At 41.9% G+C, this 27,196-nt stretch overlaps 1 protein-coding gene across 6 annotated transcripts in view; it reads left to right on the top strand.

The window, feature by feature from the left end:
• The window catches only part of LOC112307382 (protein FRA10AC1), a 62,406-nt gene that overhangs the window by 2,999 nt on the left and 32,211 nt on the right, over positions 1 to 27,196 (top strand). Inside the window, exon 1 of one of the 6 annotated variants that reach the window (XM_045197772.3) lies at positions 24,775 to 24,847. The exons of 1 other annotated variant lie outside the window; for it this stretch is intronic. In XM_045197772.3, coding sequence (XP_045053707.2) covers positions 24,812 to 24,847 — 36 coding nt within the window. In that variant the 5' untranslated portion in view covers positions 24,775 to 24,811. 4 more of the 6 variants (XM_053923033.2, XM_053923034.1, XM_053923032.1 and 1 more) reach the window with 4 other exon arrangements.

Genomic DNA, 27,196 nt, shown 5'->3' on the forward strand with positions numbered 1-27,196 from the left:
ACATAAATTATTGATAAAATGAAATACAGTAATGTATCTAAAGTGCATAGTGAGCGTTCTGATACATGAGAACAATTTGTCGTGGTCCTCGTCATCATCATCATCATCACAACAGGACCGGAATTCTAAGCATGTGACTCCTGACACCTGGGAAGCAAAGCTCTCGAATAGAAACGGGTTTAGCCTAAGTCTATGCTTGCTCTAGGCAGCAGGCACTTCTGGGCAGGATGACAGACTGCGGCCTTGCCAAGAATCTATTCACATGTGAGTAGGGGAACAAGGGGAAAGAAAGAACTCACCACTTTGGGTGAGAGTAGCAACATCCAAACTCAGTCCAAGGACAGGTCCAGAGTTGGAGAAAAAGAAGGTGGTTGTGAATACCAGATGGAGATTTTGTTCAGCCCCTTGCCCTTGAACATGAATAAGTTAGAGAGGGTAAGAGAAATCCACTTCGGTTCATTTTGGGATCTGTGCAACAAAGGGAGTTTTCTCTAGTTTGATGGGCACCATGGCACTACATTTGGGTACCAGGAGGAATACACGGAGCTGTGGCATGGGAAATGCATCCCTATCCAGGCCCTGGGCTTGCACGTCACCAAAGTCACTGGATTTTCCACTGGAAGCAGATCCACCTTAGTGGCCCAGCAGCAGTGACAGCTCCACAGACGTCAGAGGAACAGGCAAATGATCCCAGCAGGCAGCTGGAACAGAAGAGAGGGAAAGTGAGGGGTGAAGGGTGCTGTGTGGGAGCACTCGTGCGAAGGTCCCCAGGCATCCTCAGAGACTGGAGGGGTCTTTGTGGAGGGGTTGGCGATTCTGGTAGAGCCAGTGAGACAGGGAGAGGGAGAGAGGAACAGTCTGTGCTGTGATTCTGATCCCAGTTTTCCCCTCAGGCTGATGTGGCCTAGGAAACACATACCCTGCAAGTAAACAAGTCATTATTATGTGACTTAAAAGATCCAGTGTGGCCCTGCCTCCTTTACAAACACTTTGACATGCAAGCTCAGTGTCAGTTTAAGCAGTTTTCTCAACAGAGCAGGGTTTTTGAAGCTGCGAGTCAGATGCATTAGTGAAATGCAAAATCAATCTAGTATGAGCAGATTGTATAAGCAGACTTTTAAAGAATGAAATAGTTTCGGATTTAAAATAGGACTGTGTTGCACCTATAAGAGTAATTATTGCCTTATGAAACCTTTGTTTCTGTTGTGTGTGTGTTTGTGCCAGGTTGTGATGTAAAATGTTTCTTACAGTCAATCAGTTTGTGACAAGAAGGAAGGAAGGAAGGAATAAGGAAGGAAGGAAGAGACGTTGGGAGGAAGGAAGGGAGTGAGGGAGGAGGGGAGGAAGGGAAAGGAAACACTGCATTAGAGGATGCTAAAGGTCTTCACCCATCCCAGGAGTCTGAAATGGCAGAGAAATGTTGATCTCAATTCCAGTAAATTTCACTTACTGGTTGAGGGCAGCAATTAGACATGTTGGACTATCCTTTCTGTTATTTACTGGCTGCGTGACCTCGGGGAGGTTGCTTTGCTTCTCTGTGCCTCATTTTATACACTGATAAAGCAGAAGTAATGCCATCTTTGCATTGTTGACATTAAGATTAGTGATAGTGCACATAAAAGCCATGTCACAAAGAAGGCATCCAACTACTACTGATAACTCTACCAAAATTAGATGGGAAGGGGGTAGTAGAAGGCAGTGAGCAGAGGGCCAGATCTTAAAGATTACGTGGAAGTAGTGTGTCGCTTAGCATGCTTTGGTAGAAAGTGACAGACATGGACTCTGTCATTTTAAACACAAAAGGGTCTTATTGCCTTGGTAGAATTCAAGGTAGAATTCAAGGAAGGACTGTCCAACCAGGCTTCAGAAATGGTGAGACATGTGGGAGCTTGGGGACCTAGGTGGCAGGAACTAGTGGGCATTTTCCTCAGGTGAATCCACTCCAGTCGGTTCTTATCCCCACGTCCCTCCCCAGAGGAGAGAGTGATGGGCTGAGCTGCGTCCAAGGCCTGCCTCTTTGCCATGGGAAGGCAGGTCAGCTTGGTGGCAAGTCCACTAAGAGTGCACAAAGTGAGAGACGGGTGGCTCCCAAAGGAGACTTTGTTGTACTAACAGAAGCAGAGAGGATGGATGCTGGACAGGCAAAGCCAAGGGACACTCATTATGGGATGTGTGCCAGGATCTGTTAGCTAATGCCATTTCCCTCTGCCCCAGCCTATCACCCCAAACCAACCTCATGATTTTTAAAGAGAAATGACCAGAGGACCATTTAGACCAATAGCAATGGATAAAGTCTCATAGGACAGCTAAACTCTTAGTCAGGGGGGTTTCAATTCTTATGGTTCAAGAGAATGGAACTTTGGCCAAGAGGAATATTGAGAAGGCAATAAATAATAAAGCTGACAGTTACTGAATGCATATTATATACCAGCTGCTGTTCTAAGCACTTTAAATGTATTAATGCATTTAATCCTCATAATAATCTCATGGGCTAGATATTATTATTATTATTATTATTATTATTATTATTATTTCTCTATTTATAGAAAAGGAAGCTTAGGCCTAAGAGATTAAGTAGCTGGCCCAGGGTCCTGTAGCCTGTGAGGAGTGGCACTGGGGTCTGGCCCAGGCTTCTTGACTCTGATGTCCATGGTATTAGCCAAAGGGCTGTGTGGGGGGCACTGGGCTCCTTTTGGAGGCCCACAGTGCTTTTTTACTGGCTAGCCACTGCTTCTGGACTATGATTCCCAGCATGCAAATGGGCTATTATCTTAACCCCTTCCTCACCAAAAGTTCCTCACTTTCTTGTATAAAAATGTATTTAGTGGCAAATGTGGCAAAACCTGGTCTCCCTAAAGAATACTTATGCAATTGAGGCAAGCTGTCTAGTCTCTGTGCCTCAGTTTCCTCATTTATAAAATGGAAGTCAGTAATAATGGGAGCCAAACTACATATGTTGCAATTAAATAGGGTGATGGTTCTAAAGCACCAACGACAGTGCCTGGCACATTATAAACTCATGTTCAGTGTTAGTTGTCACTGTCACCCTCATCTTCATCACTTGCATTGTTTTCCCTCCCCTGGAAATTTAGTGAGGGAGAAAAGCAAGGCTGAATCCAGTAGGATCCTTAGTTTACCAAGATTCCAAGCCCGTCACAGAGTAAAACCCATGTGAATGGGATAAAAGGCTGCAAATTGTACTCTTTTAAAAAGCCTCTTTGAGGGCACCAGGAATTTATTTATATTTCTGTTTATTTCTAATAGTAGTTTTTATTAAATCTGGGGTGACATTGGTTAATAAGATGATATAAATTTCAAGTGTACAATATTATAATATATTATCTGTATATTGCATGCTGTGCTTATCACCCAAAGTTTAGTGCTTTCCATCACCGTATTATCTATCTTTCTGTTTCCTTGATTGAATGATCATTAACTAGGAGAAATAACTCAAATCTCCTTGTGAAAGAGAAAAGATAGTTTAGAGATGTGGGCTGGTACTTTTTGTTACTCCTTAAAAAACAACTTTTGCTTAATTTCTGTTACCAAAGTTAAGTATGCTGAATTTACATTTTCATGACTGTCTTCAACGTTGAGTAGAAACTGAATTGGCCATGGATTGGAGACGATTGTTTACCACCCCAAAGGAAGAGACCCTTCCAGCTCATGTTATTGGCTCTGGTGTTCAAAGAAGGCTCTTGGGCTAGATGATTGATAAGGATCCTACACATAGAAACTGTCCCTGCCACGAATCCTATTAGATAGAAACTACTGGAAAGCAAGGAGAATGTTGAGCGGGTTCTTGCACGCCCATAAGTAAGTAGCTATTTGGGTGTCCTGATTTCTGAAAACGCTGGACTTAGTTGCCTCCTGCCTTATGTTGCACTATATGCCTGAAGCTGGGGAATGGATAAACATCAACTAGTGGCTATTCCTGGATGATCAAGAAACTTGCAAAGACAGAATGAATGATTATTAGTGAGGAGAGTTATTTCAGAAGTCCCTGGGGGCAGGGTAGGGAGGAGGGCAAGGACTCTTCATCATTTTGGTCTCAGAATCCCCATCAGGTGCCGTGGGTATCAGCTCAGAGAAGCACTGCCATCCTAGGCCGTGTTTGTGTGAGGGCATAACTGCTGTTACCCTGGCTACAACTGCTGGACCGAAGATGCTGACACCCTGAAACTCTTGGGACCTCCATACACAACGAAGAATTGTCCTGCCCCAAATGCTCTTAGCATTCCCACTGAGAAGGAATAAAAGAAGTTTTCATAGTGGGGAACATAAAAAACTCCTTTGTGCATTTTTTCTGAATAGTAATCAATAATCCATTAACTCAGGAAAGCTGAATGCTCTTCATACAGAATCCAAAACAAACTGACTTTGGCAAGAACTGTGGAGTGGCTGTGTGGCCCTGGAGAAGGTACTTCATTCCTTAGGCCTCAGTTTCTCCATCTTTGTACCACTGACATCCTATAACTTTTTAATTTCTCTTCTCGGAAAGGAGAAACAGCTTGTGAAAATCAAAGTGCAGAGAGACAGTTTTTCTCCTTTTGTGTGTGGTAGACACATATACTACGGTTAAGCAAAACGCATATGGCAAAGTTTAAATCAAAAGTATACAGAAGCAAATGACACCAAAATATTTTTGATAAAGTATGAGTATATTAAATGCTAAAAGTATTTTAGCATATTCTCTGGAAATATACTTGAATTTTTTACAGCCAACACCAAAAAAAGCAGGCAAGGCTATGATAGACCACTCTTCCTACTGGCTAGACTTGAATAGCAAAAAACAGAAGGCTGTTAGGGAATAAAACAAACATAATTCTAAGTCATGGGCACGGTAAACATAACTGAGCCAGAAGTGTAATTTGGGGTGGTTCTGATAGGTGTTGCCCTAGCATGGGACTTGCTAATTGGACTATAAAGTTGATAAAATGATTACTCTCCTTTTTTTCCTTCTACTTTATGCCAGAATCACTCCCAAGATAGTTATTAGCAGTCATTTTTTCTTAAAACAGACACTCCTTCTTCTGTTCAAGGAGACCTTTAACTGCTTTTTGTTTGTTTTGGTTTAAGATTCTGAAATTAAAAGGAAAAACATGCAACTAGGCTGTTCATGCTTTGGAAACTTGAACTTCATGATGTTGGAGATTTCAGGCTTTTGCTTTGGTCTTACCCCTGCAGAAAGGCTCTATTTTGTTTTGTCTGGCTTTATACCCTCATTCTGGTAGAACTGAGAGCTTTCCATTGCTGCCTGTGACTTGTGGCCTGTATTACACCCATTAGTTTCAGTTGGAATGATGACCCAAGAAGCTTGGAATTTGACCCCAGAAAATGGCAAAGGGATGACGGGACTGGTGATGACCACAGGATTAGTGACCACAGGATGGGCATCAATAGCAGGGAAGCATCAGGCTTCTGCACCCACCCCCCTCCTGGCCCCACATTTGGCACTGTCCCTACTGCTCCCAGCAGTGGAGTGAGAAAGATGGAGGAACCAATACTTGCTGGGCTTCCTATAGGTCAGGTGCACCACTGATCATTTTACCTGCCTTGCAGGTGAGATATTGTCATCCTCATGCTGTGTATAAGGAAACAGAAGCTCACAGAGATTAAATGACTTGTCCAAGACCGTTTAGTTTGGCTTCAAACTGACTTCTGTTTCCAAAATGTTTAAAATGTAATTCCTTACTTTTGATATATATGAAATTATGGACAGTTCTTGAGGCCTTATCGGTGTGAGGCAAGTACTGTGTAAAAAGTCTGTACAGTATCATTTGTTAATAAGAGGCACAGAAACGACTGAGGCCAACCTGGCCCTGGCTCCGGAGGCTCTCCAGGGATACCTGGGAGACTGCTTGGGCCATCCCAACCCAGTACAATGCAATCTAGTGATGGGGTTACAACTCAAGAACTGACTGCCATTTACCAGCTCAGTGACCTTGGGCAAGATTCTATACTCTCATCCTCAGTTTTCCTCATCTGTAGAATGGAGATAACTATTAGTACTCACCTCACATATGGCTATAAAGAAGAAATGAGATAAACTAAGAAAATGGTTAGCACATAGTAAGCTGCTATTCTGCTGTTTCCCACCATCCAAAGTCCCCTTATAGGAGAACCCCTCCAGAGGTTGTCGGAATGACTAAGGAAGGAAGGACAAGAGGAGACACCAGGCCTGAGGACGGGGGAGAACAGACTGGAAAGCCACCTTCATGACCCAGACTATGCTCCTCAACCCCAGGTGGGAAAGTTATAGGAAGGTGACTAGAAAATGTAAGGTAAATAAGAGTTATAAGTTAGTAAGGTTTATTTTGCAGAGAGGAGTCCTCTCAGGTGATACAAGTTGTATTGGAGAGGGACAAACATTTACAAATGGAGCTTTGTGTTAGCTTTACAAAGGAAGATTCATGTCCTGCTTCTAGACAGGAAGGAAAAGGACAGGGAGCTTTGCTTTCAGCTCAAAACAATCCTAAAAATAGTGTCATCTTTTCAGGTGACTTAACTGATCCCCTTCACTGGGCCTTGCTTAGGAATTGAGTGTTGTGCTAAGAACCTTTATATGTCTATTACATTATATCATTTACTTCTTTTGACTTTATCAGTTAGGTATTAGCCCATTTTTCAATAAGGAAACTGAGGCTAGATAAACAGATCCTAAACTAGACAATGGCAGAGGTAAAACTTGAGCCCAGGAAAATGAAAAATTAATTGATCATTCCTTAATAAGAACTTTTTTTTTTTCCAGGAGTAGAGGTGGGAGACACTATTGTTCCTTAAAAAGGGCCTTTAGGGAGAATCGAAAAAAGGAGCCTTGGTAGTTGTAAGTCCTCCAGCAGCTGGTAGTGCTGGCCACAGGAAGAGCTCAATAAATATGAATTGAATAAGCAAGGGAGGACATGAAGAAGGGAGTGAGGGACCATGTTTAGCTTCCCAGATGGTCTCTCCCAACTCATCAGGACCCTTCCAGGTTTTTTCCTACCAATCCCAGTCACAGGTCAGCTGCCTGTACCCTCTTTTCTTGCATCTTGCAGGTGCCAGCAATTTGGGATAGCTTGGCGGTTAGTTTCCCCCACTTTTTCTGGTCTCTGAAATTATAATTCTCATAGCACTGGCTACACCTGTGATTTAGTCTCCTTGACTCTTTAGATGCTGTTGCCCAGAAGACAAACCCACAGCACCTTTCATCTCAAGGGGCAGAAGATCACAAGTAGCAAATATAAGGTCGTTATAGAGGTTGTGGAACCTTCCTAAGCTCCTCCACAAAGGCGGGCCACAACCTGACCCCCTAAGACATGGTTTCCCCAGAGTCAGATGACAGCCTTGCCACTTGGTACATGGGTGATCTTGGGCAGCTATTGAACTTCCTGGACTACCTCTGTAAAATGCACCCATCTCTTCAGGCTGGGGTGAGCATTCACGAAGGTTGCGTATTTGAAAGTCCTAGCTCAGAGAAAGTGCTAAATAAATGCTGTGATGGGCTAAATTGTGCCCCCCACCCCCAATTCATATTGAAGTCCTGATTTCCAATATGACCTTATTTGGAGATAGGGTCTTTCAGGAGGCAATTAAGGTTAAAGGAGGTAATGAGGGTGGGGCCCTAATCCAATAGGACTAGTGTCCTTATAAGAAAAAGGAAGAGGTATTAGGGGTATACCCACGTAAAAAAGGCAATGTGAGGACACAGTGAGCAGGCAGCTATCCACAAGCCAAGGAGAGAAGTCTCACAGGAGAAACCAAACCTGCTGATACTTTGATCTCAGACTTCCAGCTTCCAGAATTTTAAGAGAGTCAATTTCTGTTGTTTAAGCCACCCAGACTGGGGTATTTTGCTATGGCAGCCCTAGCAGACTAATACAAATGTTAATTCCACTTCTTTTCTTATTGTTTGAACAAACTCACACATTCAAAGGAAACTCAGAATTTGAACTAGAAAAATTTTGCCCTACCTGAGCCCTACTAGAGACAGTGGGACTCAAAACTTGTAAAGAAGGCAGAGGGAGGTCAGCATGTCTCCTCAGCAGCACGGTGGAGCCCTCTTTATGGGCGTGCCCAAGGATTAAAAACGAGCTGGGCTGGGGGGGGGGGTGGTGAACCTTTGCTTGAATTTCTGCTTACTGTTGATCAAAGAAAGGCCCATTTTAAAGTTACCCCTGCACTTGTAGACTCATACCCAGTAGAAAAGTATATGAATTCTGATAGGTAGAATACAAAATTCTCAGGTGATGGTTCCATTGCCTATAGGACATTAGCCAATTTTATATCTACTCCAACCATCTTATTCCAACATTTTTCCTCCAATGCCCATATGATTCCAGTTCCTCTAATTCTCTTTGGAACCAGCTTCTCCATCCTTCACTAATGAGTTGATTAAATCTCTGACATGTGTTCGTACAAATATAGAATGAACACATGTCAGATATTTATGTTTTTGACTTTGTGAAGTGTATGCTTAGACAAGTATAAGGAATTCTAATAATTTTAGGATATAAAGATCACACCTTAAGATGATGTAATACCTTCTTGGATTGGGATTTGCTTTTTAAATTTCTAGATCTTCTCTGTATTAGTAGCTTTAAAGCACCATTGTTCAAGAGTCACAATATTTACTAGCCTTCAGAAGAATTTGATTCCTTCCATAGGCAGAGCAAACCTTAAGTAGATTGTAAAGTTTTTTTTATCCTTTATTTTCCCGTTCTTTCCTTCTCACCTTGCCATATACTAACAGGGTCCTTTAAGTTGGGTCCGTTATTCTATCTCCTAGTCTCAGGTGGTAAGAAATGATCCGGTAGGACACAGGGTGAGAATAACAGCAAGAGGTCCCACCAAGGCCATTTGCACTGAAACGGTGGATAGGTACTTTAACCCAGTGGCTTTTAGACTGTATTTCTAGGGCTTTGTGTCTACTTCCTCAAATTTTCCCTTTCCCCGCCTCACTTGCTGATAAGTACAGTTCAGCCAGAACAAGTCCACTTATACACTAAGATTCAGTTAAGATTTTATGTGAATGACCAATTAATTAGGAGATGCACTTAACCCAAAGAAATAAAGCTTTCATAATGGCAGAAGCAATTGTGGTGTAGTGGAAAGAACCCTTAGGCCAGGATACATGAGGAGTCCTTGCTCTGCCCTTCAGCAGCTGTGTGATCTTGTGCAGAGCACTTGGTTTTGTGGAGCCTTGAGATCCATACTTATAATTCTACCTTGCAGGTGAATTGGGGAACATTGAGAGAGACTATATAAAGTGACATATAACTGTGAAAGTTGTTGCTATGAACAACCTATCAGGTGTTGCCAACATGCAGTGAAGGAAATGCTGGGGCCTAGAGCTCTTTTATACTGAAGTGGCCAGCCAGTCACATGGCTCTTGATTTTATTTATTTTTTTAAGATTTTATTTATTTGAGGGGAAGGGAAGAAGAAAGAGAGGGATAGAAACATGTGCGAGAGAAACATTGACCAGTTGCCTCTCACACACCCCCAACTGGCCCGCAACCCAGGCATGTGCCCTCACAAGGGTTTGAACCTGTGACCTTCCAGTTCACAGACCGGAGCTCAATCCACTGAGCCACACAAGCCAGGGCACATGGCTCTTGATTTTGACCTTACTGTATTAGCACTTGCTTCCTCGTTACCTTAAATTCCTTTTGCTACCCATCTGGTTCTCTAGTTTCTAATTAAAATTTGGAAGTATCATGAAATTTCAGCAGAAACAGTTTTTACGAAATGTTATCTCCAGTGGAGCAGATTGTCATGCTCATCCGAGTCAGTTCTCAAACTAATTGAACTCTTAGCCCTGTAGTCTTCATATGGAAAAGCAGGGAAAGCAAAAATGGAGCTGTGATGAGTGGTGCCAATTGGACTGACTGCCCCACACTTCTGACTCATTTCACAACCATTGTCATGTCAGTAGAAGCATCCCCTCCACCCCTATATATTTTTGAAAGGAAGTGCTATTAATAAAGATAGGCCCAGAGAGGAGCATTGCATTAACATCGTGATCAGGCTTAAAGATAAAGCAGAGCTAGACATCCAGAGATGCCATGGTCACTGGATCAAGGGGAAGAACTAGCATTGGGAAAACGGAAAGGGATAGGTCTGCATACCTAAAGTGGGGCAGATATCACATAACAATAAATAGCTGTTACTCATTAAACACTTACTACATTTCTGACATGGTGGTTATAAATCAATCATCTTGTTTGGTCCTCACCATTGCTGTATTAGTCAGGGTAGGCTAACCGCCATCATAAGCAACCCCCAAATCTCAGTGACTTGATATGGTAAAGGCTGATTGCTTACTCATGCCCCCACGTTCCCCAGGACCTTGGAGTCCTCCAATGGACTCTGCATCCTGCCAACGGAGGAGGGGAGAGGGAGAGAGAGTGCACTTAGGTAGGATCCCATTGGGGGTTTCCTAAAGCCTAAGCCTGGATGTAGAATGCATCACTTCTGCCAATATTCCACTGGCCAGAACTCAGTCACATGGTCCTTCCTAACAGCAAGGGAGTCTGGGAAATGTCCATGAGGTATATGACCATGTGGAAAAGGAAACAGGGTTTGGTGAACACATTGTTTCTGTCCTAACAACTCATCATCACCTTTATTTTACAGATGAAACTGAGTTCTGGACAGGGGAAGTAACTCGCCTAGTAGCACATAGCAAGTGAGTGGTAGAACCGGGGTAATTTCTCAGGAACAAGACAGAGGAGTCACTGCCGTCACGGAACTTCTTGTCTGTACTGGAAAGTTCTTGCTGCATTCTTAGAATCTCTCCTGCTGGTGTCGGCTGGCTGTGTTAGAGGGATTTTGGAAGCAGCTTAAACATTTCCCCAAGAGAGCAGAGTGGTGGTAATCAGTGTGGGAAGAGAGCAATTGCTCCTTTGACACTGGCGGTTTGAAGGACGGATGTCTTTGTTTCATGTCTGTTTTCTCCATGTGAGATGCAGTCAGCTTCACTGATTATGTCCGATTGAGGGTGACCTTTCCATTTTTCTCTCTTGAAAATGTGTAATTTAATGTGAATCATCTATTGATGGGCTACCAGCAGGAAGAATTCTCAGGATAATGTGTGCGATTTTCCCCTTGAAATAAATTCACATTTATTGTGTGTCTATTATGTACAAGCCATGGAGCAAGGTGCTTCACATACATTATCTCATTTAGCCTCGTTTAAGCCGCCCAAGTGCCTTTGATGTAAGAGGCGTCATTAGCCAGCTTTTACAGACAGATAAAAGGGGAGAGAGGAAATGATAGCTCGGGGCGCAGGAAAATGCTAATTAACTTCCAAGGGACAAATACGCTTACTCTCTGGTTTCTATTGGATGGATTTCAATGAACATCTTTTACATTAATGCCTGCTTCACATTTGCCTAATTCTTTCAAGTTTTCAACTCACCGTCACCTCTTTCATATCTCATTTGATGCTCAGGTTAGTCTTGTGCTGATAACAGTCTAGAACTATTTGATGGCATCTTTTTTCGAACTTAAATCTCTTCAGAGGAACTTACTTTTATTACATAATTGAAGTTCAGGATGAAACCAATTGAAATCTTGCTTTTTAAAATGTAATCCACATCATCTGCAGGGTCTCCCTGGGACGGTGAAATCTCTTGCTTAGTACAAGCAGCATGCACCCGAGGAGGGACCCAAGAAAAACCAGAATTAACTATAAAAAACTGTGTATTTAGTCTTTCGTGTTTAAATGTCAGTCACCTTCAAAGTACTCTCCATATGATGCAATACACTCACTGGAACATTTTTCCTACTTCTCAAAACGATTTTTGCACTCGTCAATTTTGATGCATTTTAGTGTTTCTGCTGTTTTTTGTTTCACCTCTTCCACATCAGCAAAATGTTCCCCTTTGAGGACTTCTTTCATTTGGGGAAACTAAAAAAAATGCTGCTTGGGGTGAGATTGGGTGAATAGGAAGGGTGGGGCACAGAGGTCATACTGTTTTTGGTAAAAAACTATTGAACACTTAGCCATTTGGGCAGGTGCCCTCATAAATCACCCATCATGAAATTGGCAAATACATTGAAAGAGTCTTAAAAAAAATTCACTGAAGCCCAATGCAGCCTGGCACAACAACAGTAGCTGGTACACTGATACAGATGGGTTCCTAGAATGCTCACCTAGCGGGGAAAGCCTTTACTACATGGGACCCACCCTCCAGAAGATAATTTCGGGGTTTTTTGGCTCCTGCCAACACCCATACATCAGTACACTTATACCAGAGCTGATTGCTATGGTTACATTTGTCCCTCATATTCTCTAAAACTAGATTCTAGACATACCTTTACTACCCTGTCCTTGTCAGGAACTTCATGCCACTCAGTTTGCCCCAGTTAATGGGGCAAGAAGAAAAAAGAAAGAAAGAAAAGAGCAGGTTTGTGAGTTTGTGCAATTAGGTGCATTTATTCTCAAAAAACCCCCAGGAACCAGCCTAAGTGAAGCAGGGAGGGCTGACGGCAGATGAAGCATAAAGCAGGTGCTTACTTAATTGCTGCAGCTGGTGCCAAGGGTTTGGCGTTATTCTTCTCCTCATTTTCAATTATTGGCACCGGTGCTCATTTAGCTTTTTAGTCGAAGCCTCTGCGAAGAGTCTAGGAAACTGCTCTGCCCCTCTCACTTTCACAGAAAAGCAAACTGGCAGTATCCTACAAATATTGTCAGTAAACCCATAACTGAGGTGGGGTTTTTTTACTCAAAACAATTAATTGATTATAGAAAGAGAAATTGTCTTACGTGCAATCTGATCTTTTATTTGAATCTTCCAAAATTGCCGTGGGTTGAATTTTGAACTTGTTTCAAAAGACTTGGTTCAGCTGTTCAGACTCCCCTTGTGGTTTGGATTTCAGAGTTGTATGTCTGAGCCCACTGCTTCCTGAGGTGTTTTCTTTCAAAATGCAGGTTGTTAAAGTCTCCAGTTGACGTGGCACACTCATTTTGCTATTTGGCTTTCCTCCTTTAAGTGGACAAGGGAAAAGTTGCAAAAATGTAGAATGCAAGCCGTGGCCGTGTGGTTCAATTGGTTAGAGTGTTGTCCCAATAGGCCAAGGTTGCAGTTTTGATCTCCAGTCAGGGCACATGCTAGAATCAACTAATGAATGTATAAATTAAGTGGAACAACAAATCGATCTCTCTCTCTCTCTCTCTCTCTCTCTCTTTCTCCTTCTCTCCTTCTGTCCCTTCCTTCCTCCCTCCCTCTAAAATCAATACATAAACATTTTTTTTAAAAATGTAAGGCGCAAGTTATTTTCTGCACTGTCATTCTGCAAATGTTTATGAAGAGTAAACACCATGCCAAAACATCATGACAATGTGCCAAGAACAATACAAAGAACCATGAGGCATGCAAAGATAAGATATGCCTTTTTCTTTCAGCCAGTTTGGTCTGAAAGGAAAGTGAGAGAAGTGCAAGGAGTAATATATGCAGTTTTGAGACAAGAAACAGTAATACACTAAAGAAAAGCACGTGTGGACCACTCCCGTCTGACAGCAGATCTGACATAAAGGAAAAAGTTCCTCATTCCCCCCCTTCTTAAAGTAATGTGACTTAGAGGATGCTATTCAATTACTGTATTTAAGGTGAAATTTGAATTTCTAGGCATTTACCAAACCTTTATCTCCTTTGGACTCTAATCTGTGTGTGTGTGTGTATTTAGCACAGTTTTAAACTAAAAAAAATTGTTTTTTAAATTTCGGAACTTGATTTCAGGTTGCATTTAAGGAGAGAGGAAAGAGAGAGAAAGGTTGTAGTTCAGAGAGGTTGTGAGGAAACCTGGGTTCTTGTTTTCACCTTCGGCCACATGTGTTCCCGGGTCCCAGAGGGCTTAGTCTGGGTGACTCCCAAGGCTCCTTTCAGCCCTAATGGTCTGAATGGGCCATCTCCCATCTTGTGCTGAATGAATCCAACGGTTGTCACCTAGGAGCAAAGGGAACAGGAGGCTTAAGGGGATATCAGAGGTGCCAGAGGGGGAAAAAAAGAGCAGAATTTCAGTGATATATTCTCGGGCCCCTCTGTTTCTGAGCTTCCTGTTTAAAGAACACATCACCTGTAGAAAAAGCATTAAGTTCAGAGCCACTCACAGTTTATAGTGGGTCCGATTCCTTTTAATTCCCAGTGGGCATAGCACCGGCTCTGACAAATATAAAGCATGGCTTAGTGAAGAAAATATCTGATAGAGCTGCGAGCTGGCTAAAGTTTGTGCAGAGCTATATCCACAAATAAGCCTTGAAGGTAAATGAAGTGAATTTTAAGGAACAGACAGGAGGAAATAGAGGAAAGTGTGGAGTGAGAATGAAGAATGCCATGTCTCTCCATGGTTCTTTCCTGTCTAATTTCACAGCCGGCAACCTGGCCCAGGCCCTAATTAACCACATGTCCATAGATTGCTGCTGGTCCCCAATGAGCCCCTCCCTTCACACTCTGCTTTTCTGGTTCACACATCATTGTCCTTCCACAAACACTCCACCTACCACCTTACTTCCCTAGGCAGTGATTTATCACGAGTTCCTGTTACCTGTCACATCTCATCTCAGCTCTTTAGCCTAGGGTTTTGGGTCTTGCATCCAAGAAGCATGGTATTAGAAACAGGAGGTCTAGCTTTAACCTTGGACTTTGCAGCTTTAAAGCTGTTTGGCTTTGGGCAAGTTGTTAAACTTCCCTTGTCTTCATATTCCTTGTCTATAAACTGCGTAGGAACTGAGGTCTCCAGCTGTGAAGGATCTCCTGGAACTGCTAAGGAAACCCGACTGCCCTGGTCTCACATTTCTCAGGAGTGCTCAGATTCCAATATGCTGGCCCGTGCTTCCAATAGCATCTATACACTTGGCAGGCCTTGAGTCCCAAGTTCTAATTTTTAAAATGTCACCCCCCTAGCTTTCCAAGGCCACCGCTGATTCTCTGTAGCATTCCTCTGCTCTAGACAAGTCAGTGGCCTCAATGGCTCTGAACAAACCTAACTGCTTCCATTTTATCTGCTCTGGCTCTGAGCCATTGCCCCTGATGGAAAGCAGCTCCTGGTCCCCTATACCAGCCCAGGGCTGTCAACTGCCCGATTAAAGTCCTTCTTATCCAGAAGTCCTCACTGACTAACAATACCTAACAACAAGCATTCCTTCCATGGTGACAAGCTCAATAGTCGTGTCTTTGACCCCTGTGGCCTTTGGCAATCCATCTATTTTAAAATTCCAATCATTCCTCCAAGAGTACTTTTTTGGGTAAACAACTGTCAGTATACATATGTAACTACTGTAGGCTTTTTTTCATTCAGCAATGTATTGTAGATGTTTTCTTTCCTTGTCTCGTAGTCTTCACAAAGTCTTATTGAATGCCTTGGGACTGTACTGACTCTTCCCCTAATGTTGGACAATTTAACTATTTAGTATTTCAATATTATGAATCTCAGTGAATATAACTTTTTGAATCTTTTGCATCATTTCCCTAGGTGCCTCAGATGTGTTGTTATTGTAAGACAAACTTTCTCACAGCATCTCGTAGTCTGTCAATCCTTGCATGTATCTTTAGCTGACGTTCTTAGCACTTACCTACAACTGTTGCCCCAGCCTCCTTCTCCGCTGCTTTGGCCTCCACTTACTTTCCCTGTCCTCTCACACTGGGCGAATGGCCTTCCCTAGGGCATACACAGCTTTGTCCCAAAGATCCCTGCCTCTTTAACTCTTCCCTAATTCAGTGGTTCTCAAACTGCAGGTGCATTGGAATTGCTTGGAGGACTTGACAAAAACATAGATTGCTGGGCTCACCTCCAGAGTTTCTGATGCAATAGGTCCAGGATGGAGCTGGGAAATTGGCATTTCTAACAAGTTCCTGGTGGTGCTGATGCTGTTGGACCAGGGTTCACGCTTGGTGAACTCCTGCTCTCATTCTTTCCTCTGATCTCAGAGAAAACAGTTTAGCCTCTCTGATTTATACCCACCTCAATATCTATCCTCTGAACCCCTTTCCCATGTTCTCTGGGACTAAGCTCCTATTCCTCCTGCCTGTTTTCTTCTAACACTTCAGTACTATGCCATTGAAACTCCTTCCTCTGTCCTTTAAGCGTCCTCCCATAACAGCTAAATTAATAATAACCTTTCTTTTACCAGCATTACCCAGTTCTAACTACCAACCCAAATGTCTTTCCTCCTGCAAATTTTACTGAACTTGAACTTGTGATTTTCACTTGCTGCTTCTACTTCCTATGCATGTATTTCCTTTTTAATTCCCAGAAATTTTCAAAGCTGCTCTATTGAAACTATCTAGAAAGTTTAAAATTACTACTTTCTTCCCAAATTCCATAGCCTTTTTTCCTATGTAATAATAGCAGTCAATATTCATTGACTTTAACTATGTTCCAAGTATTGTGCTAAGCACTGCATATATAGTTTATGTATATATGAATATAATCTCACGTGAAGATCATCCTTATGTCACCCGTTTGTAGTATGTGTTATTTTACAGATTAAAAAAAAAAGAACAACTAGGCTCAGAGAAGTTAACTAATTTGCCCAATAGCTCAAATGAAGGAACCAAAATTGAACCTGGCTCTGATTCCACATCTCACGTGTTTAAACACAATTCCAGAACATACATGAAAATCCCTGAGCACCTATTGAAATACCAATTCCTGGTTCGAATGCCAGAAGTTCCAAACCAGGTGTGGCCAAGGCCTAGGAATCTGAATACTTAACAACCCCCCTGAGTGATTCTTATGTGGTTGTTCCCAGAGCCACACACATTTTGAGAAACAGTCCCTCTGTGTTGACATAATTGGCCACTTCCTTTCTTTAAACACTTCCCTCGGTTGCTATGATACATTTTTTCCCCTGGTTCTGTGGGCTTTCTCAGTCTGCTGTTCTCCCTTTTCTCCCTCTCCTGCTCGAGTCAATGCCCCAGACTCTGTCCTTGACCTTCTCCCTCTGCGGTCTGTCCCCATGAGCCCATCCACTTGCAGCACTCCAACTCGGGCAGATGGTTCCCAACCTTGCCCTTCTGGTGCCAGCTTCCTGGGGAGAGTCACAGAGCAGCATGAAGTGCTCTCAGAACAGTGATGAACTACAGCCCAGGCCCTGGACAAAACTGTGAAGCAGGTGACATTGATCCTGGTGCCCATCGCCCCACACCACCCTTGGTCTTTCCTCTTGCCCATAAGGTCCTTGTGCTTTGCGGCTTTCTAATCAAACTAGTTCAGGAAAAGAGCTGATCATTTTACACAGTTACACTAATGTGTTAATTCTCCCACTCATTTGCATTTTCAAAGCCTTTTATTTCTTTTTGTGGGTTCAACGGATGTTCCTATGTTGAAGACATTTCAGGCTTCACTTAGCAGATGGGGGAATTTAGAGGGAAACTGATGTCGAAAAGTAAAGAAGATGAGCTGGTTTGAAAGAGACCCTTGTCTTCCCCTTGAAATTTGTTGAAGCTTAGACTCAAAAGCAGCTATCACCAATAGGAGGGCAGGACTTGGCCGTACTTGTCTCCTGCACACCCTGGGCAGGGATAAGCAATAACTGCAGCTGCTGTGGATCCGTCCGCAGAAGCAAGAGGGTGAGGACAGACTGTGAGGTTGGCTGCTCACTGGCTTCCTGCCACCCCACACATGCAGAATGGCTAGCTTGTCTTCATCTTTTAAGTCTCAACTTAAATGTTCTTTCCCGAGCAGCCAGTCCTGACCACCCTGCTTACCTAGGCTTCTCTTGGTGTTGGCAGCTGTTTTCCTTCATTGCATTTTTTCAGAGGTTGTGATTCTTTATTTGTTTATTTACTTATCCTTTTTGTCCCCACTTGGGCAAGAAGGCTTAAAAGGATGAGACCACTCTGCATTGATCCCCATTATTCTTGTAGCATAATGCCTGCTTCTAGTAGATATTAAGCATTTGTAGCAGGAATAGCTATAGCTGCCCCTCTACCACCTGGCACTTAATAAATAGTCTTTGAGCTGAATTAACTGTCCCTAGTAGCAATCTCAGTGCTGAAAGACTTGAGGCAATTGCAGAGCAGCTGGTTCACCCGCTGAGATGGGGGTGAGTGGAAAGCATCAAAAAAAATTATGAAAGACTTTAAACTAGGCAAAAAGGATTATTAGGAGTCCTGTTTAGCACCCTATTGAGTTATTGAAAATTTCATTATCTTTGAGCTATTTTACAACTTTTTAAGTTATATAAAACTGATAACAATACAAATGATTGTTGTCAACAGAGATGAAAATGAATTTTGTCTGGTGCAGATACAGTTGATTATTGCCCTGTGGCTATTGGCCAGTTTTGAATCTATTTGTAAATTCATTTTAGAATTCCTGGTTGCCTATATGTGGGTATTCTTTGAATTCTCCTTTGAACTGGTGGTAACATCTTGCTGGTTTCCTCATGAATTAGTTAAATAAAATCTCTGATGTGTGTTAATTTTATATTTGTACAAGAATCATGATTTTAGCCCTTTAAAAATTATCTTTTTCAATTGGACTTTTAATCAGAATTAAGAACTTCTGTGCGTCAAAGGATACTATCAAGAAAGTGAAAAAACAACCTACAGAGTGGGAGAAAATATTTGCAAATTATACATCTAGAATCTACAAAGAACCAAAATACAACAACAGAAAAACAAAGAGCCCAATTCTAACGTAGGAGAAGCACTTGTACACAGTCCTCCAAAGAAGATATAAAAACGGTCAATAAGCACATGAAAAGATGCTCAATACATTAGTCATGAGAGAAATCCAGCCAAAACTACAATGAGATTCTGCTTTATATCTACTAGAATGGCTATAATAAATTTTTAAGAAAAACCAAAGAACAGAAAATAACAAATGTTGGTGAGGAGGTGGAGAAGATAGGAATGAAAAATGGTAGCTGCTGTGGAAAACAATTTAATTGTTTCTCAAAAGATTAAGCATAACAGTTTCATGTGACCTTCAATAGTACTAGGTAAATATCAAAAGAATTGAAAGCAAGGACTCCAACAGATACTGAACACCCATGTTCACAGCAGCATTATTCACAATAGCCAAAAGGTAGAAACAACCTAAGTATGTACCCACAGATGACGGGATAAACAAAATGTGGTCTATATGTACACTGAGTGTTGTTCAGCCATTGAAAGAATACAAATGGGGACACATCAGCATGTGGACTGTCCTCTGAGTCCTGGGGATGACTGAGAGTGTGGGTAGAGAAGCCCCACCCCTGCATAGCACCAGGAGCCTGAGAAGGCACAGACTCTGCGGAAGAGAGAAACCTGAATGTGGTGTCGCAGGAGCCATGGTAGACTAGTGACCTTACTCCTGATGTCTAGCGATTCATTGTCCAGTGATGGGGTCACTTCAGCTGCTCCTTAACTTTTGTGAGATGGCACTGTCCAGTAAGAGTAATACTTCTGGTCACAAACAGAACATTTTCAACAACATACTTTATTGTCAGAAAAATTCTCCCAGATAGTATACGATGCAGAAGGACATTGTCAAATAAAAAGCAAATACAGACCTAGGAGAGACTTTTATTCAAAAAGGTTATTGCAAGGGAGAAAGGGACTATTCCAACAGGGGAGACTGACTGTTGCAGGCAGGATAACCTGCGAGTGTCTCAAAGGTCAAGCAAATAAAGCTTTTATTTTATAGAGAGGTGTTGACAAGGCTAGAGAGACCCGAATGTGGGGTGTGATCATATAGTAGATCACAGAATAGTTTATGCTGAGGCCAGTGTATTCACAGGAGGGGCTGTAGGCTGGCTCTGGCTGAGGGTGGGCCAAGTTCAGGGGCTGGGAGGAAGGAAAGAAGCTGAGCCAAAGTTTGGTTAACAAGCATTTTATTCCAATTCAACAGTGGGGATGAGCAGTGCAGCTCATCATTTATGAGGCAAAGAATGGGAATTTGGAAGGTCTGTGTCTAGCTTTCTCAAAGGTTAAATAGGGGACAGCTGAGTCTGATCTAAGTCATGTGGGAAAGAGTGGCTGTTTGCAGTTAGCTGTTCTCCAGGACACAAAACAGGGGGATTACAAAAAAGTATGTTACTGGAAAAGTTCTATTTATGGATCCAAGTGTTACTTTGGATGCTGTTACTTTGATATAGGGAGAGTAAGGAAGGCGTGAACTCCCCATCTCCTGTTCCTCTAAACCTACTCAGTCATTTATGTTATCCATGTCTATTTATGTAACCCATTTCCTACCACCAGTTATCACCTTCAGTTCCAGGACAACTAATCCAAGAGTTTTCACTTTCAGAAAATATGTTAATTAAGGTATCATTTAGGAAAATTGCTTATTATTTACATCAAGCTGCCTGACCACATAATAATGATGACATGTATCCTGAGACATATGGCAGGCCCTCTTCACTGGACATTTCACTTACTACCCTGGCACGCTCTCCACATGGTCGACTGTGTTCATGAATTTTAAAATCATGTGATATGGCCAAACTTACTTGGTGCTTCCTTACATCTTATAAGAGAGAGAGGCTCTTGGAATCGTTGGTGAATATGGAAGGTCCGGGAGGCTATATCTCCCTTTCCTTTGGATGCAAAGTCAGTGCAGTATGTAGCACAGAGTCAAAACTATGGTTGAGGCATTTTGAACAAAGACCTGAAGTCCTCTGTCTCCCAAGTTTCCTGTTTTCCTTTTCTCAGAGCTAAGGGCCCCGCCCTGGTGCTTCCACAACCTTCTAGGACTATTCCTATTGCTGCCCACAGCACTGTACTGTAATGACCTATTTCTGTGACTGTGTCCCACCTAGGAATTGAGCCTTGATGTGGGGGGAGAGATTATATCTTTTCCATGATTGTAGGCCAAGGCCTAGCCAGCCCTTGAGGAAGGATCTAGAGGTACAACACCTATTAACATTCATTAATACAGTGTCTCCACTTGCACATTTCTGAGTGAAGAGTGAAATCCTCAAACCCAAGGATATTATATGACAAAAATAAGTGCATCAGTTTTCCAGTGATATTTAATGTTCCTGGTCTCTGCTTCTCATCTCATGTACCCGGTAAGTGTCGCCCTTTTGCTTAATCACAAAGCTCTTTATCCACGAATGACTCAGAGAGGGGTATTATAGACGTCCTGTCTTTGTTCTTGCCTCCTGGGAGTAGGCCTAACAATGACAATTAATTCATTTGGCTAATTGGTATATTGCTATCTTTCCACTCAGCTTCACAGTGTTCATCCAACCTCAGTATTCACACTCTGGCAGCCTCTTCCTGGCATTTACACAGGCAAGTAACTGACCTTAGATCAGCTTGCAAAAGGTAGTTATTAGACGGTGTCTTTATTCATGGACTGAACTCTACTACAGAGGTGGTGGAGCTGCCTTCTGCCAGATTCTGGCTTATAAATGTACAGGAGGTATAGGCCAGGGTGCTTTCAGTCCTTTGGGTGCTGACTAGAGTCTTTCTCAACACTTACAAAGACCCTGGTCTGCCTCCATCTCAGTGCCAACAGGAAATTTGTTTTTGACTGTGTAAGCATTTATATGGCATAATTTCCGAAGCCCCAGGAAATCCCACCTAAGCATTCCCCATCCTATTCTGTCACACCTGAAGTTACTCTAGTCACTAACATGTCCATTTACCAACTGGAGTTGAAATTTTAAAAATCTCTAGGAAAAGTTAAATTTTTTACTGTAAACTTTTTATTGAAATAAACATATACATAACATGCACATATCATAGGTATAAGTGGACCACTCGTGTAATGAATGCCAGGATCAAGAAATAGAATGTTACCATGTCCCTAAAAGCATCCCCCTCCCCCACAGGCACCACTGCCTCCAGTCTCCTCCCTATACCCACCAGGAGCACTATTCTGACTTGTAAAAAATAACTTTTCCTTTTGTTGTTTATATGAACGGGATCATGCTGTGTGTATTATTTTACATATATAATGCTTCTTTGGCTCACCACTGTATTGCTGATATTCATCCATGTTGCTCCATATAATTGTACTTCATTCATTTTTATTTCTGTATAGTATTCCATTGTGTGAATAAAGTACAATTCATTTAACAGTCCTAATACTGATGGACATTTGTGTTGCTTCCAGTTTTTGACTTATAAATATTGCTGTAATTTATAACTAGTGCTTTGTAGTACATGTCTTTTGATGAACATATGTACACTTTTCTGTTGAAAATACACTGAGGACTGGAATATATGAGACATAGACTATATACATTCAGCATCAGTAGGTACTACCAAACACCTTTTCCAAGGTGGTTGTACCAATTTACAGTTGTACCTGCAGCAGGTAAGAGTTATAGTCATGCTACATCTTCATCAGCACTAGATCTGTCTTTTCCATTTTGCTATTCTGGTGGGTGTGTAATAATGTGTATTGTGTTCTTAATTTGCATTTCTCTGATAACTAGTATACATGTACATTGGCCATTTTTATATCTTTTTTTCTTGAATTGCCTGTTTAAGTCTTTTGGTAATTTTTATTGAGTTTCTACCTTTTACTTAGTAATTTTTAAAGTTCTTTTTATATTCTGATAATGTGCTGAATGTACATAATACAATATTCTCTCCCATCCTATGACTTAAATTTCACTTTCTTAATAAAGCCTTTTAAATGAACAAGTCCTGAATATATTTTTTCCTTTATGCTTAGCTATTTGTGTTTCCTATCTAAAAAATTTTCCCACCCTAAAGAAAATGTCATGAAATATCATAAAAATGTTTTCTTTGAAATTAACTTTTGTGTATGGTATGAGGTAGGAATCAAGATTATTTTTTATCATATTATTCTATTGACCCAGAACTATGTATTGAAAAGTTTATACTTAAACCTGTGCCATTAACCATGGGATTATATATCTATGGATCCCATTAATCATGGGATTATATATGTATGGATCCATTTCTGGACCATATTCAAGAAGTAGTTAATTGATAAACTTGTTCTCAAGAAAGAATGCCTGTAATCAGATTCTTTCCTCAAGTAGCATTTATTATATATTTATTATGAACTAGGCATCATGCTAAACATTTTAGCTGCATCATTTCATTTTAAACCTCTTCAGCCCCCTGGTTAGGTAGATACTACTACTACTATCTCCATTTCATAGATAAGGAAATTAAGACTCAGATAATTAAATAACTTCCCCAATATCTCCTAGATAGTATCAAACCTGACTTAAATGCAGGTCTTGCTGATTTTGAAGTGTGTCTCTTTACATACTGTTTCCTAGAGCAGCTTTTTTTGGTGGGGGAAGCAATAAAAATGTGAAGAGGGGGGAGTGATGAAGAGGAATGGGGACCAACTTCTGTTACCTTCACCACACACACAGCCTTTGTGTACATTTAAATTTTCATATTAATTGAAATAACACATTTCACAGATTGGGAACCACAGGTTCATGCCATTTACTAGGCACTTGGCATATGATAGGCTAAATTGTTGTTATTATTCTATATATTCTTTTCTTTCTTACTAGTCGACTTTCAAGAGTAAGGGTGGCTTTTACATATTTGTAACCGTGATGACGAAGGACACTACATTGCCCAAAGTAGGCTTAATAAATATCAATATTTATGTTTTTCATAGTTATTGAGCTGTACTTGCTAACTTGAAGTTTCCTGATTCGGTAGGTTTTCTATCCTGTATTAATTGTTTTTAGTTCAGACCATGCGATATATACCTACCAATTATTTTCTATTTTCTCTCTTTCAATAACTGCTGCCTCAAAGGGAAAAATGCAAATCTGTAGCTGAATGGTCTGGTAGCAACAGATCTGAAACTCTTAAAATGTTAGAACCAGAAGCTACTTCCCACACAATCTATGAGTTAAAAAGAAAGAGAGACTGAAATTTACACAAAGAGAGAGCATGAGAGCCTGCAAGCAAACTGGGTCTTGTAGATAGAGAAGTACTTCTGGTTTTAGACCCTCACCAGGTCTGTGGCTTTAAGTTCTGTGCTTCTATTTCTCAAAAGCAAAATAGGGCTCATAACACAGCAGCACAGGCTTGTTGTACAAGTGTAATGATGCAACAGACAAAAATACACTAGGGCTGGGAGAAAAATGCTATTACACGTCAAATATTGTTAGGAAATAAATTGAATATATACAAGGTACAGGTAATAAGGTTGATTTTATTGGTGACAAGTAAAAGAAGTAAATATACATTTTTAGATATTTACTAAAAAGGAAACTGCTTGACAAAATAATTCATGTAGTATATTGTTAAATTGTGAGGCTTCCTAATGCTTTAAAGTTTGTGAATAAACGCTTTTCATTGGTGTATAATCAGATTGCATTTTGAAGTCATTGAATTTGCAGTAATTTAACTTACAGATTTTTAAGACCATAGTCACTGCATTGGGTAACGCAGGAGATAGCTATAATTTACTGTCAGGCAGAAAGGGGACTTGAACCAATGAGGTTATTGTTATCTACTGTGCAGTGTAAAAGATGTAAAATGATGAGTTCGCATTAGGTGCCAAGATTTTCTCTAAAGTCAGTGGTGTGCCAGTTCAACAAATATTTAATTAGTGCTTGTGGTTTCCAAGGAACCGTGTTGGGTACTGAGGAGAAAGCAAAGATGAATAGCAAGCATCAGCCTGAGGGAGACAAGAGATTATTAACCCAGAAGCATCGTAATGTAGAAAAAGTAAAATACAGTGATAACCTGGTGGAACGTAAAGTAACTTCTTTCCTGCGGTTCTTCCTTCTTTCCTGCGCACTCTCTCTCTCTCGCTCTTTATTTTTAAAGCTGTTTTGGCTCTCTTTTAACACGTGCCAGGTCGCTTGTCTGCAGAGAATCCGCAACCCTGTGAAATCTCCCCTATTTCCTAGTCTTCCTTTCCTTACATTTTTGATGAGCTCCTCTGCCAGCAGCACTGCATTTGGAATGGTATCTATTGTGTGGGTGGTAAAACGAAGGAAAGTTATTTTTGTTCTAATTATGAGAACGGTTTTATTGGGCGCGGGGGGTGGTTTTGGGGCGGGGGGCGGGGAAGAAAGAAAAGCAGATTAGAGAGTGAGCCGTTCAGCGGAGAGGCTCCGAGGAGACGTTACTAAGGTTACTAGAAAGAGGGCGGCAGGTGATACTCAGGGTTTTTTTCAAATGAGGGGTATGGACTTAGACCAGTGCCACACAATATCAGATAAGGGGCTCCCGCGAAGGGAAGGGAAAGAGGCCTAAAGAAAAAACTGAGGGCAGCGACTTCGAAGAAAGCAGGCAGCCGCTGCCTCCCCTTCCGGCCTTGTTCCTCCACCGCCTTTGTTTCCCGGGAATGTTCTGGCTGTAGCACAAAATCGGGGCTCTCGGGGACGGTGCCTTTTAAGTGTGACGCGCGGCCGAGCCCGACCGGAAGCAGCGCCCCGTCAGGACCCGTAGGGAGAGGTGGGGAGCGGGCGTTGGCGGCGCGGGCTGTGGCGGAGCTGCGCGGGCTCTGCGGACTGGGGCGGACTGCGGCGGCCTTGCAGCCTCTCGTTCAGGCCGTGGGTTGTCGCTGCAGCCGCCAAAAAAGCAGAAAAAGACGACTCTGCGGGCGAACTGGCCAAGCAGGGAGGCGGGGAAGGGGTGTTTGAGAAGGGCCGTGAGTGTATTTGGCATCGGGTAGAAGAACCTGGAACTTGTTATGGTTTTTTTTTTTTTTTTTTGATAGATTCTGGAGACAGTCAGCGTCTCCTTTCTCTAATTTCTCTCGGCCCTTGTCAGTTTATTCGTAACCTGATGTGAGTGAGAGAATGTTAGTGCAACCACTGAGTGGAGATGGGTGTGGGTATGGGATGGGTGAAGCCGCCAGAGGAAACGGGGAAGAGGTGGTGTGTGTGGTAACAAGATGATGATGGTACTAAGAGTTAACATTTACGGGGTTTTACTGTGCCAGACGCTGTTCTAAAACCCTTTATATGTGGTAATTCAACTTCCGGTCCTATGAGTCTGGTACTCTTCACTAGCCTCCTTTTGTAGAGGGGGAGACTGAGGCTCTCAGGTTGTAGAACCTGCCCAAAGAAAGATAAATGAAATGTGCAGGGTCAGGATTTGCATTCTGGAGGACTGATCCCAGAACATACCTTTAAGCAGCACCCAGCAGTTGTCTCCCATCAAGATGTGCAAGTGAGGTCGTAAGACAAGGAGTGAGAGGCTGGTATGGCTTGAACAAAAGTGATAGACAGGTGGAGCAGGGAATTGACAGTAATGGAGGGTGTGAGATCCAGGTGCATCTGTAAGGTGAAGACAGATGTAAACGAGGGTAGAGTTGGAGCTGTAGCCTTAGACCTTCACTTCCAACCTTGGCTGGTGGCTTCCTCTAGAATTCTGTGGGACAGGGAAGAGAGGTATACACCCACACACCCATCCTTGAAAGTAGAATATAATAGACTCATAGGATTTAGCAATTATTTACCACTTTATTTAGCAGATGAAATAATTTATTCAAGGTACCCAGAACTAGAAACATCTTTTGTCTTAGGCCTAGGGCAGTGAATTTTAGGGAGTTCTTTCCTCTTCTTTCCACTCTACTTATCACTGTGAATATTAAAGTTTCAAAAATTGGATATGTCATTTGGCCTGCACTGGTTTCTTATAGCCATGTGAATTGGGTATTTATGACATCAAATAGACAAATAACCTATCCATCCCCTATTAATGTGGGTCCCAAATTCAACATAATGCTGAAACCAGAAGCTACTTCCAACACAACTCAGTGACAGCTGAGATCTTTCAGTATTTCTGAGAATTTCAGTTAAAAAAAAGAAACAAAATAAGGTTGACTAGGCCAAAGGATAAGGTGATCTACCTAGAGAAAACCTTTAAAAGAAAATCTCCACATATGTTGAAAAAAGAGGTACATTCTCATCAATTAGTAATGTACTGTTCACAAATGCAGTAAGTCTAATGGAATATAATAATCAAAATGTTAGTGTATTCCAGAGAGGCAGTTTGGAGTAGTTAAAATCATGGGCTTAAGAATCAAGTAAATCAGCTTAGCCACCTATTTGCTCTACATACCATATTTTTTGGACTATAAGACGCACCCCCGCCCCCGCCGCCAAATTTGGGAGGAAATGAGGGTGCATTTTATAGTCTGAATGTAGCTTGCTTGGCTGGCTAGGGGGTGGGCGGCAGTGGAGTGGGGTTTTTGTTTTTGTTTTTGTTTTTTTTTCCCCCAGTATTTTCCTCTAAAACCTAGATGGTCCAGTGCATCTTGTAGTCTGAAAAATGTGGTAATTGATTTACTTAACTTCATTTGCC

This window comes from Desmodus rotundus, chromosome 4 (genome assembly GCF_022682495.2).
Source record: "Desmodus rotundus isolate HL8 chromosome 4, HLdesRot8A.1, whole genome shotgun sequence".
Classification (NCBI taxonomy): Eukaryota; Metazoa; Chordata; class Mammalia; order Chiroptera; family Phyllostomidae; genus Desmodus; species Desmodus rotundus.